The sequence below is a fragment of the Pelodiscus sinensis genome, chromosome 30 (genome assembly GCF_049634645.1).
Source record: "Pelodiscus sinensis isolate JC-2024 chromosome 30, ASM4963464v1, whole genome shotgun sequence".
NCBI lineage: Eukaryota > Metazoa > Chordata > Testudines > Trionychidae > Pelodiscus > Pelodiscus sinensis.
This window is the reverse complement of record NC_134740.1, coordinates 4476879-4489471: the sequence shown is the minus strand read 5'-3', so window position 1 is coordinate 4489471 and position 12593 is coordinate 4476879. Positions and strand designations below refer to the sequence as shown.

Below are 12593 nucleotides of genomic sequence, written 5' to 3'. Positions count from 1 at the left end.
CTCAGGATGGACCCAGCCCTGGGCTAGAGCAGCCACCGTCCCTGCACCTGGCCCCCTGATGTCTTGCCCCCGCCCCCTCGGTGTTGCAAGGGACTGTTGTATCTCCGCTTTTGTAGGTAGGTTCTCCCCACATCCCCGTGTTGGCACTGACCTACCCCTCCCCTAACCCAGCTGGGTTCCCCACAACAGTGAACAATTAAACTGGTTACAAATGGGGAAAAGACATAAAATCAAAGATTAGCCCATGAGATTGCAGGAAAAGGCCATTTCCACCAGGCTGGCCCCAGCCAACATCTCCTCCCTGGCCTGAGACAGCAGCGATTCCCAGCTCTGTGCTCCCTGCATCATCCCGCCCCCTCTTCATGGCCCTGCGAGGGCCGTCAGGCAGGGAAGGACTCTCACTGTGCCGCAGGGAGGGGAGTGGAAAGTGGGCCCACTGTTTGCAGGGCTGCCTTGGGTGCAGGATAGCAGTTGGGAAACTAACACAGAGAGGCACAGACTGGCCAATACGTTTGTGTGCTACATGAAGACAACTTTTTATTTCAGAAGGTTGGAAAAGCTACTGGGGAAGCTGCTCTAGATTTGAGTTTATCAAAAAGGGAGGAACTGGTTGAGGATTTGAAAGTGGCTTTGGTAAAAGTGATCATGAAATCATAGAGTTTGTGAATCTCAGGAATGGTAGAAGAGAAAACAGCAAAATAGGGACAATGAATTTCAGGAGAGCAGCTTTTGGTAAGTTCAGAGAACTGGTAGGTAAGGTCCCATGGGAAGCAAGACTGAGGTGAAAAACAACTGAAGAGAGTTGGCAGTTTTGAAATGGACATTATTAAGGGCCCAAAAGCAAGCTATTCAACTGTACAGGAAAGATAGAAAGTGTGGCAAAAGACCGCCTTGGCTTAACCAGGAGATCTTGCATAATCTAAAAATCAAAAAGGAGTCCTATGAAAAGTGGAAAGTAGGACAATCAAACGATGAATATGAGCAAACAATACAGGTATGCAGGGGCAAGATTAGAAAGACAAAGGCACAAAATGAGCTCAAACTAGCTGCAGACGTAAAGGGAAACAAGAAAACTTTCTATAAATATATGAGAAGCAAGAAGAAGACCAAGGACAGGGAAGGCCCACTGCTCAGTGAGGAGGAAGAAACAGTAACAGGAAACTTAGAAATGGCAGAGGTGCAATGGGCTTAAACTGTCAGGGTGGTTAAACACTGGAATAAATTGCCTAGGGAGGTTGTGGAATCTCTTTATTTGGAAATATTTAAGTGCAGGTTACATTCACATCTATCAGGGATGGTCTAGACAGTACTGGGCCATGTCGCAAGCGCAGGGGACTGGATTAGATGACCTCTTGAGGTCCCTTCCAGTTTTAGTGTTCCGTGACTCAATGATTCCCATCCTGGCTTTGCCCCAAGCTCTCTCTGGGACTCGCTGGGCGCATTAGAAAGGCTCTGGCACAGCCTCAGAATGGGCTTGGTGGCAGTGTGGGATACTACAGCATTAGCTGCCTAAACACCTCCAGAGATCAGTGCCTGTGTGCGCTAGACACCCCGCAATGCACAGGGCCGGAAGAGGAGAGACATGTTCCAGAGAGTGCGGTGCCCAGATACCAGGGTGATGGGAGCAAGGAAAGTTGTGAGCTGAAAGCTCTTGGCTGATCTGAAATCCTCTCCCTTTGTGTGGGAGGGTTGCTAGAGGCCAACGCCCTGTGCCCCATGAACATCCCCCTCCCCACTAGTGTCCTACCAAACCCATGTTGCTTCACAGCCCTGGAGCGCCAGGGAGCAGGGAGGAAACGGCTGATTTACCTCCAAGGCAGGTCAGGCAGCAACGGGATCCCGGCTCCCACCTCCGCACGCAGCGTCTCAGGGCCAGAGGCAGGTTCCTCCGTCCGTCTGCTCTGCCCGGCGCGTTCCCCTGCGCCCCGGCCCGGTCAATGGAACTTCAGAGCCCAGAGCAGCGACCGAAGCTCCTTTGCCCTGTCCGGTTACGCGCCCCGAGCCTCAGCTCTGCGCCAATTGTGGAAAATCTTCTCGGTGCGCTGTATAGCCTGCTGCGGGCAGGGGCCACCTCCCCAGGTGCCAGTCCCACGGGGAACATCACCGGTGAGGAAAGTTGGTGTTTGGTCTAGTTCTAGATGACATCAGCAGATGCAAACTTCTAGTCTCAAAGGCAAAATCCCAGGGAGGGGAGAAACTTTGAGCCCTAAAGCAAATCCCTCTGTCGCGCGCAATGTCTGCGCTGGCTCTCAAGAAATAACACACAGATTCCAGGAACACGCTGTGTGGCTGAGTTTGTCAGAACTGCCTAAGTGCACAAAATTCTCATCCACTTCCCTTTAACAGGTTTGACAATCTCAGCTTGGTTGGCTGAGCTTGCCCCGTCTGGAAACAAACCTCCTGCTGCCCTTGGAAAGGAACAGCCAGGTCCCTGTCCTGTCAGCGTCTGTAACAGCTCAGTTCAGGTGTCATTATAATGAGCATCTAAGTGACTGGGGAGCTTGGATCCCATTTTCAAAGGGGCTTCATCGCTAGGGCTGAGCAGTCTCTGCCTCGCTGAAATTAAACCGACTCCTTTCGAGATTCACTGAAGTGTGTGTGAAAATGTCCCCCACAGACGCTGATACTGAGCCGGGAAGGGACAGGAAACTTCTGGGCTACATCACCCACATTCAGCCACTAAAGGCGGATTAGTACAGGGTAGAAATGGTCATTAGAGCCCGTCACCAGAGGTGGCGAATGGAGCCATGTCCAACACAGCAGCGCTTTGACCGACCGGCTGGTTGCTCGCTAGTGACTGTGCTGCTCTGGGGTCCCTGCACCTCACTGGAGGTCAGTGATGTCCCCATGCGATTTCTGTCCCTGCTCTATTCTATTGGTTCTGAGACCCCAAGGGGCTGTGACTGGCCAGGAATTGGCTGTGACAATGTCAGTGTCCATGAGTCACTTTGAAGTCGTGGCAACTGGGCAGCTGAATGGTTAATTGTCGCGGGCTGAGGAATGCAACTAGCGTCCCATGATCTGTAGGAAAGGGGAAAGCTCTCCAGCCTTTTAAACCACAAGATGACATTTTCAATGTAAGTGCAATGTGAGATCTACCTCAAACTCAAATACCCTTGCCCGACTTCCTTCTCCCCTTCTTTGAGGCCCCTTCCTGCTCCATCCCTTCCCCAAGGCCTCATCCCATAAACTCCATCCTCCTCCCCCCCCCAATCTCATTCACTTTCACCAGGCTGGGGTAGGGGGGTTGGGGTGCAGGCTCTGGTCTTGGGCCAAGAGGTTCAGAGTGTGGGAGGGGACACCCTAAAGTTAGGGAGGCGGGGAGGGCTCTGGAGTGCGTTAGCAAATAGGGCATTTGCCTGGGGCAGGTTTAGGGGTGTTGGGTTTATGCCTCACCCACCCCGAGAGGGGCAGGATAGCCAGGAAGAGACTAGCTCCTGCATTTGGAAAGCAGGGTAAGGGACCCTCTGAAGATAGATAGGTGGGGTGGGTTGTGGAGGAGCCTGGGATGTTTGCCATTTCCCTGGGGAGCACAGTGTTAGGGGCTTGAGGCCAACCCTATGCGTGACCAGACAGCTTATAAGGACCCTCTGAAAGTAGGCCAAAGGGTGAGTGGCTTGGAGTACAGGGCATTTTCCTGAGGCGCTACACTCTTTTCTAACAAGTGTAAGAGATCTTGTGCAAGAGGGCTTTGTGGACGCGTGGCAGTGGTTTCTTGCGCGAGAAATGGCTAAAATGGCCACGAGAGTTTTCTTGCACAAGTGAGCATCCACACTGCCAAGGATGTTCTTCCTCAAAAGCACATGGCAGTGTGGACGTGTTCTTGTGCAAGAACCCACCAGTGTAGACATAGCCTGGGAATGGCTGGGGACAGCTGGCCCAGGGATGGAGCAGCAGAGCCAGGTCAGACTCACACCTGCCCTGGTCCCACAGCCCTCCTCACAGCAGCTGGCAATTACAGCAGTGGCTCCATGGTATGAGGTGCTGCCCCTGGGCTACAGACACTGATGCCACAGCTCCCGGATATTGATCAATGGGAGCTGCAGGAGCGGAGTCCGCAGGCAAGGACAGCGTGTGGCGACTCCCTGCTCTGCCTCTCAGGGGCTGCAGGGACTTGCCAGCCACGTCCAGGAGCAGCAGTTACTTTTGGTCACGTGTCCATCTTGCCCCCAGAGTGTTGCCTGCAGAGGCTAATGGGGCCAGGGGCGTGGTTAACAGGGGTCAGGGGCCTGGCTAATGGGGGTCAAAGAGAACATGTAAAACATTCTCTGGGTGCACAGCCTAATGAGATGTGCTGCGCATGCCTGTGACGGGACGCAGTGGGGCATGTAACAGCAGGGCTGGGTCCTAGAGAGAGCCGAATGCTCTGCCTGCAGCACAGTCTGAGGGAAGGGGGTGGAAGAGCAAGTCAGGCCTAGGGGCACCAGTTTAACAATCCCGCCTAGGGCACCATGGATCCTAAGGACGCCCTGAGAGCACACACACGCCATGGATGCTCTTGCACAAAAGCACATGGCAGTGAGGGTGTGTTTGTAGCAAGTGTAGACACAGCCTGGGAGTGGCTGGGGAGCCCTCACCAGCTGGCCCCTGTTCTAGGAGGCAGGATAAGGGACCCCCTGACGTTATGGAGGGGTGCTGGGCTGTGCAAGGGCTGGAGCATTCACACAGAGCACAGGGCCTGGAGCTTGATCTTCACCCACCCTGGCCCCACAGTGCTCCTGAGAGCAGCTGCTACGTACTGCAGTGGCCTCACGGTTTGATGTGCTGCCCCTCATCTACAGACAGTTCCCTGGTATTGGTCAATGGGAGGGGCAGGTGCGGTGTCTGCAGGCAAGGACGGCATGTGGACACCCCCTGCTCTGCCTCGCAGGGGCTGCAGGGACATGCCAGCCACACCCAGGAGCAGCAGGTACCGCCGGGATAATGACTCCAGACGTGGCAGGTTTGGCATTTTAGAGCTCACTGCTCCAAGAATCACATTTACACAACCCAGAGAAATGAAATGAAAGTGATGTCTGCACAGCCCAGTCAAACCCAAACTAACCCACTTTGCAAGCAGTGAAAGTGGTAACCTCCCCTCTCCCCTCCCCCCCCCCATACATGATGGGACCAGAGACGAGGGGGAAGGGCAGTGTCTGTGTCTGTGTCTGTGTGTGTGTGAGAGAGAGAGAAATGACAGAGACACACAGACTGTGAGCGTGGCAGGGATTTGCATTGCCAAGCTCCCTCCATCCCCTTCTCCTGAACCCACACAGAGAGGGGGGAGGAGGGACACCCTGACATCAGCTCCTTTCCTCTTCCCCCTCCCACACCTGCCCAGCAAGCAGGAGGCTCCCAAGGGAGCGCTCCAAGGCAGAGGGCAGGAGCAGCATGACAGTGGGTGGAAGAGCAATATTAGTGCCAGCACTTGACAGCTTCCTGGCCAAACCAGTCGGGATCCCCTGCCAGAGGCTCCAGGATCTACTGGTAGATCCCGATGGACTGGTTGGTCAGCACTGATTTAAGGGAACTGTGTTTCTGGCTCCTGGGTCCCAGCAAAGTCCTGCAGAAGCTTTTTGCTCCCCCGTTTGAACAATCTAAATATCAGACTGACAGTTTGGGGGACTGTCTGCCCCCTTCGTTGCCATTTGCCCCAGCAGAGCAATCCCAGCCTGGCCCACTGGGACCCCACTCAGCGTGTCCTGAAGTTTGTATCCTCTGATATCTTCACACTTTTCATGACTGCCCAGCACCAGCCTTTCCCCCGCTGACTGGTTTTGTCTCCAGAGCTTTGGAGCTAACAATGCCCAGTGGGACTTGCACAGAGGCACTTGCCTTCCATGTGCCTTGGCTAATTGTCTCTTTCCCTTCCCCCCATGCGGAAATAGTTCAGTTCCTAATTAAACACCAGTTTGCATGTTGCGAGAGTCTTGTCCCAGGCTGCTCCACTGTCCTCGCACCAACCCCTTCTTCATAGAACTCTAGCACTGGAAGGGACCTCGAGAGGTCATTGAGTCCAGTCCCCTGCCCTAACAGCAGGACCCAGTACATTCTAGACAGTCCCTGACACGTGTCTGTCTAACTTGCTCTTAAATATCTCCAGAGATGGGGATTCCACAGCCTCCCTAGGCAACTTATTCCAGTGTTTAACCAACCTGACAATTAAGACATTTTTACTAATGTCCAACCTAAACCTTCCTTGCTGCAGTTTAAGCTTATTGCTTCTTGTCCTATCATCAGAGGCCAAGGAGAACAGTTTGTCTGAGTGCAGTGCAGAGCGGAAGAATGACTTCTTGTGTCTTGCTCACAACACTCATGTTCATCCATCCCAGAATCATGTTTGCCATGTAACACTGCTGGCTCATATTTGGCTTCTGGTCCATTACTTGTGGGTCATTTCCTATTCAGTATGTGTGAAACTGATCGTTGTTTCTCAAAACAGTAAAACTTGAAGCAATGCATTTCAGGGTGAATCTGATCTAAGAAGAGTTTTGGGAGTTTTTTTTTTTAACTTTTGCTTTCACAAAGGTAAATTAATTTTTTTCAACCTCAAATATGTTTTTCACTTGCAAGGTGACTGAACACCTTCATTCACACAGGTACCCTGATACACTCATTTGCTACAACTGCTATAGTTTGTGTGTTTAAGAATGCAATCCATAGAAGTGCTTGCAAAATGGATAACGAATTGGTGACTGTTGAAGGGAAATATTTTCCAGTGTTTTTTCAGAACAGCCTTCCAAAATTTGATGGGGGGGGGGGGGGAATAATGAAAAAAAATCAAAGAGTGAGAAATTAATAACAAATTAATCACTGGCGTCTGTTTTCAAATTACAGAGTGGGATTTCCAAAGATTCCTATGGGATTTGAGCATCTGAATTCCATGGGAGGTTTGTACCTAACTTCTTTAGTTTTTTTTGAAAATGTGATCCTTAAAGAAGATGACCATTTTTCTGTTCAATTTGTTTACATAGCTCAACAAGTCCTAGGAAACTTTTTCCATTTGTAATTTCCCACTGGTATTGGCAGAGCCCAGATGAAACCATCCCACTTTAAAAAACGTATTTATAGAACGGATGCAGGCAAAGTTTATTTCCCAGATGGGCAGAGGCAACATGATAGTAGAGCAATGAAGACTGACAGAGAGTAATTTGGAAAATAAGAGAGGCATTTACTTAATTTGTGATTACAGCATCTGAACCACAGCCAGTCTGAAAAGGTGAGATCTGTATAACTATGCAGACCTATTCCTACGCTTTGATGTTCCATGGCTCACAATTTCATGGACAAGAAGGGACCGTTTTGATCTCTAGGCTGAAATCCTGTGTAACACTTCACTGGAAAAAAACTCCTACAGCAGAACTTTTAGAAAAAAATCCACTCTTAATTTAAAAGCAGTCCATTATGAGGAATCTATCACAATCCTCGGTAAAGTGTTAATTATCTTCAATGTTAAAACGTGCATCTTATGTCTAGTGTGAATTTGTCTTCTTTCAACCACCATTCAGTGCGGCATTTTTGAATGTCTCTGTTAGAAGAGCCAATTTACTCCTGATGTAGGTGCTACGTACGAGCAACCAAGACATTTCGGAATGGATTGAGTTCCTTGAGTCTGTCACTACAAGGCACACGTAAGTGGCACTTTGGCTGCTGTGTTGATGTTGTTGCTCAATTAAAGAGAAATAGAAAAAGAATTTAGCAAGGAATACAGAAAGGCGGAGGAAAAAATGTAACAGTGAAGTTCAATCCAAACAGATTATTTAAGAACAGGTGGAGAGAAGACTTTCCGGGGAACAGATTTCTGAGAGTTCAAAACTGCTTCATCGAGCAGAAAAAAAAATCCCCTGGCTGGAAACTGAAGTTAGACACATTGAAACAAGAGGTCAGGTGCATGTTTTAAAGAGTGAGAGTTGTTAACAATTGAGTTAGGGTTAGGGTTGGGATGAGAGAGGTGGTAAATATGCCGTCACATGAACTGTTTACATTGAGTCTGGATGTCTTTCTTGAATATATCCTCTATTTAAAATCCAAGTTGTGGGTTGAGTTGTGAGTGGTATGGTTTATGTGATGCTGAGAGAAGATTCAATCTTTATTTGGCAACTAATTTGGGGGCAGAAAAAATGAAAGGCAATCCGAGAGGGGTAGCTGTAGGGCACTGATATTTTTACACATTGTATTTTCCTGATACAATGAAAGTACATCTTTTAGAATAAATTTGGAATCATTAAAAGCTTCAGAGTTTCTGAGGTCACACATAGTGGTTGTATTAAACAGGTTTCTTGTTGTCACTGATAAAATATTTTATTCTTTACATCTACCATGGTAGGATTCTGAATATATTTTCATGGAAAGGTTTGCCAGCCTTGAAATGCTGAAAAATATTGTTCCGTGTAAAGCGCATGAGCGGCAATGGGGCATTTGAAAGTGTTTTGTGTGAGATGTTCTAGGATGAGTCTTAAGGAAAAGTGGGTTTGAAAAAAAATCTCCAGGGTCCTGGTGAAAAACCAGCAGAACACGAGACTCCGACAGGCAGAACTGAACCTGGGCATGAGGCTCTACTGCAGGGGTTTTGAACCTGGGGTCCATGGACCCCCAAGGGGCGCATGAAGCCGTGTCAGGGGGTACGTGATGTTCGCGTATGTTCAACTATAGGTAATGTATTGAATTTAGTTATAAAAAATATTATCACCCAGCGGGATAGGTGATGTGTTTAGCTGAGACCAAGGGGTATGTGGACCGAAAAAGGTTCAGAACAGCTACTGCTTGAGGAAAAGAACAGCTGGGTCCCCGCTGAGGCTGTAGAGCAAGCTCATTCTCGCTCACTCACAGTGGGTGGTGTCAGTGCTACTACATGGGACAATGAACCACACCCAGCAGGTGCGGGGGTCAGCCTGTGACCTAACAGGCTGACTGCTTTCTTGGCTGTTAAATCAGGGGAATAGTTACTAGGAGAAGAGGTGTCCTTTCTCCCCTGGATTTGGCACATGCGGAAATCCCACGTCCGTTTTGCGGTGCCCATCTGAATAAAGCTACTGAGAAATTAAGGCGTGTTCAAAAACTAGCCACAAGAACGGCGGAAGCTCTGGGAAGTTTCCTTGTAGTAACAGTCTCCATACGCTCCTCTTAGCAAGGAGAAGCCGGCTGGGTAATTTGATCCTGGCCTGTAGGTACCTACCCGGGGAAGACAGAGCTGTGTCCAGCAGACCGAAATGTCACGTGATGAAATGGCTGGAAGTGGAAGCTAGAACAACAGAGACTGGAGCAAAGGTTCCCAGTTTGGATAGTGAGGGGAGTGAGCCATCCGAATAACCCGCCGAGTCCTGTGGGGGATTCTCCTGCTCTGCTGAGATTTAAATCAAGGCTGGACGTGTTTCTGAGACAGAGCTGGGAAATACTGGCCTGTGGCTGGGTTCGGTCTCTGGGGGTTAACCCCTGTAGGCCCCGGCCCCACCATATCTACCTGCACCGCCTCAGGCACTGGGAGCACAGCATCCCTTGGCCACGGATCGCCGTTCCTGGCCACTGGGAGCTGCGATCTCCAGGACCAGGGGCGGTGCAGGTAAATATGGCGGCGGCAGCCCAGCAGGGGCTAACCCTGGTGAAATGGCCCAGTTTTAGTGCCCACCCCTGCAGTAGATGTTCATTCATGATTTCACAGACCATCCAGAACTGCACAATTTCGATGTTTTTCTTCTTTCCGCTTTTGAAACTGTTTTCAAGCCCCTCGTGTTTTATTGCCCCCTCGGCACATTTTCCATACTTAGTATGGATTTTTTGGGATAGGACAACCACACCTGCTTGCACATTCAAGGTGGAGATGTACATAAAATAATTAAGCCTAGTTTGATTATATTTCATCCGTATGCTACCTACAGTACCAGGCAGGAGGTCGGGGTTCCTTTGAATGCTGGGTATGGTGAGGGCTCCATTATTTCTAGTTACATCAAAAGCAAAACCTGTGGGTCATTCCTGCTTATTCCCTCCCATCATTCTTCTTACTAAACCCAATTTATAGCAAAGCGAGACTTGGTGATTCTAGTCATATCTACCAATCAACTGCATATCGTGTACGATACCTATTATGTCAATATTTAGGATACATTTTGCTGGGCCAAAATATTGCAAAAGTGCTTAATTAATAGTTTTCCGGATGTCTCTGGAATTTTTCTTATAAAAATGGGATGCACTAGGACCAGGTTGTTTCTGGTCCAAATGCCCTGGCCTCGCTGTCCTGTACAAGCTCTGCGTGATTGGGCAGCACTCCTGACTCTCCCCCACCCTCTTTGGCCTTATTTGTATGTGTCCATGAGTCCCCCAGAGCTGAGTCAGACCCAGGCTTTGCTTTGTGAGGACCGAATGAGGCTGGCACTGGAGACATTGTTGTTCTGGTTAAGGAAGGGCCGTCCACGCTCCTCTACATGTGCCCTGCTGCTTTCTATCCATAGGAGGAGAACCGGGGGCCAGGCCAAAGGGAAGCTCCTCACCCGGCCCTTAAAAGTCCCAGGCCCGCTTGCTTGGCTGGTTTCTCTGCTGGAGCTCCCTGTCAAATATTCCCTCCAGCCGATCTCCCCCTCCCTCGTTCAGCTTTGAGCCACCAGGCAGTGACTGGAGTGACTGTCTGAGCCAGCGTCTGTCACATCCATCAGGGAGTCTGTACCCCCTGTCCAAGTCCAGCACCACAGGCTGCCGTATTGCAATGAATGTTAGTTATTGCTCCCAGTGACCCTGTCTCTGTCCCACAGACACACCCCATGACAAGCCAGAGACAAGGAAACCAAACATCTGTCACAGAATTTATCCTCCTGGGATTCGGGGATCTTCCTGGCCTGCAGGTTCCTCTCTTCTTGCTCTTTCTCGTGATCTACCTGGTGACCATGGTTGGAAACATCCTCGTCATAGTGTTGGTTGTGGCTGATCGACACCTCCACACCCCCATGTACTTCTTCCTGTGCAACTTGTCCTGCTTGGAGATCTGCTACAGCTCCACCCTCCTGCCCCAGCTGCTGGCCGGGCTCCTGACTGGGGACTGGACAATTTCCTTCACAGGGTGTCTCACACAATTTTACTTCTTTGGTGCTCTGGCAGGCTCAGAATGCCTCCTCCTATCAGTGATGTCCTACGACCGGTATCTAGCCATATGCAACCCCCTGCACTACGCAGCCCGGATGAGTGGTAGGTCTTGCCTACAGCTTGCCTTGGGATCTTGGATAGGCGGCTTCATTGCTTGTGGTATAACCACAGTCTCAATATCCCAGTTAACTTTCTGTGGCCCCAACAGTATCGACCATTTCTTTTGTGACTTTATTCCCCTTGTAAAACTCTCCTGCAATGACCCTCTGCTGATGGACATGTTGGCATTCACAGTCACCTTGATTGTCTTACTAGTCCCCTTCGTGCTCACCTTAGGGTCCTACATCTGCATTCTCAGGACCATCCTCAGAATCCGCTCTACCATTGGGAGGCAAAAGGCCTTTTCCACCTGCTCCTCCCACCTCATTGTGGTGAGCATTTACTATGGAGCTCTCCTGATTGCCTACATGTTCCCGACCACCGACCTCCTGAGCGACTTCAAGAAAGTTCTCTCTGTCTCCTACACCATCCTGACGCCCCTGGTCAATCCACTCATCTACGCCCTGAGAAACAGAGAGGTCCAAGAGGCCCTGTGCAAAGCTTGCAGAGAGTTAAGAACATAAGAACTCCTACATTGGATCAGACCAAATGTCCATTTAGCCCAGTATCTTGTCTGCAAAAAGTGGCCAGTGCCAGGTGCCCCAGAGGGAGAGTACACAAGAGGTAATCCTCACTGATCCCTCCCCTCTCACCCATTTCCAGACAAACAGAGACTAGGGGCACCATTCCTACCCATTCTGGCTAATAGCCATTCGTGGACCTAACCCATGAATCTCGCTAGCTCTTTTTGGAACCCTATTAAAGTCCTAGCCTTCACCACATCCTCTAGCAAGGAGTTCCAGAGGTTGACTGTGTGCTGAATGAAGAAAAACTTCCTTTTCTTTGTTTTAATCTGCTGCCTATTGATTTCATTTGGTGACCCCTAATTCTTATATTTTGGGAATAAGTAAATAACTTTTCTTTATTCACCTTTTCCACAGCAGTCATGATTTTATAGACCTCTAGCATATCTCCCCTTAGTCTCCTCTCTTCTAAGATGAAAAGTCCTAGTCTTTTTAATCTCTCCTCACATGGGGCCTATTCCAAACCCCTCCTCAGTTGTGTTGCCCTTTTCTTTACCTTTCCTAATGCCGAGAGATCATTTTTGAGATGAGGCAAAACTTACATCTGTGCCCAGTACTCAGTTAAGGGTTCTAAGATTATGGCCCATAGGGTTGCGTAGGTGAAAATGGAACAGCTGCAGCACGGGCTGGGTTAGGGAAACCGGAGGACAACTCCCGCTATTACTGTTCCGCACACACAGCGACACAGAACCTGGTAGAGATTCTACAAGAACCCAGCCTGCACCTCCGCCTTGAGCCGCCTGGGGGCAGCAGTGACAGTGCTGTAGTGTCCTTGCAGCTGAGCGGTCTGCAGCCCGCAGACACCGCCCTGTATCCCTGCTCCAGATACACACAGTGAGAGGGAGCCTAGGAAAACCTGGA

The 12593-nt window shown here is 49.8% G+C and overlaps 1 protein-coding gene across 1 annotated transcript; it reads left to right on the top strand.

Annotated features, from left to right (window-relative positions):
- The first annotated feature begins 10730 nt into the window (after positions 1-10730).
- Positions 10731-11672, top strand: LOC102460877 (olfactory receptor 10A7-like). The gene has a single exon (XM_006112954.4). It carries the CDS (start codon positions 10731-10733, stop codon positions 11670-11672), a length of 942 nt encoding a protein of 313 aa, XP_006113016.4.
- The last annotated feature ends 921 nt before the right edge of the window (positions 11673-12593 follow it).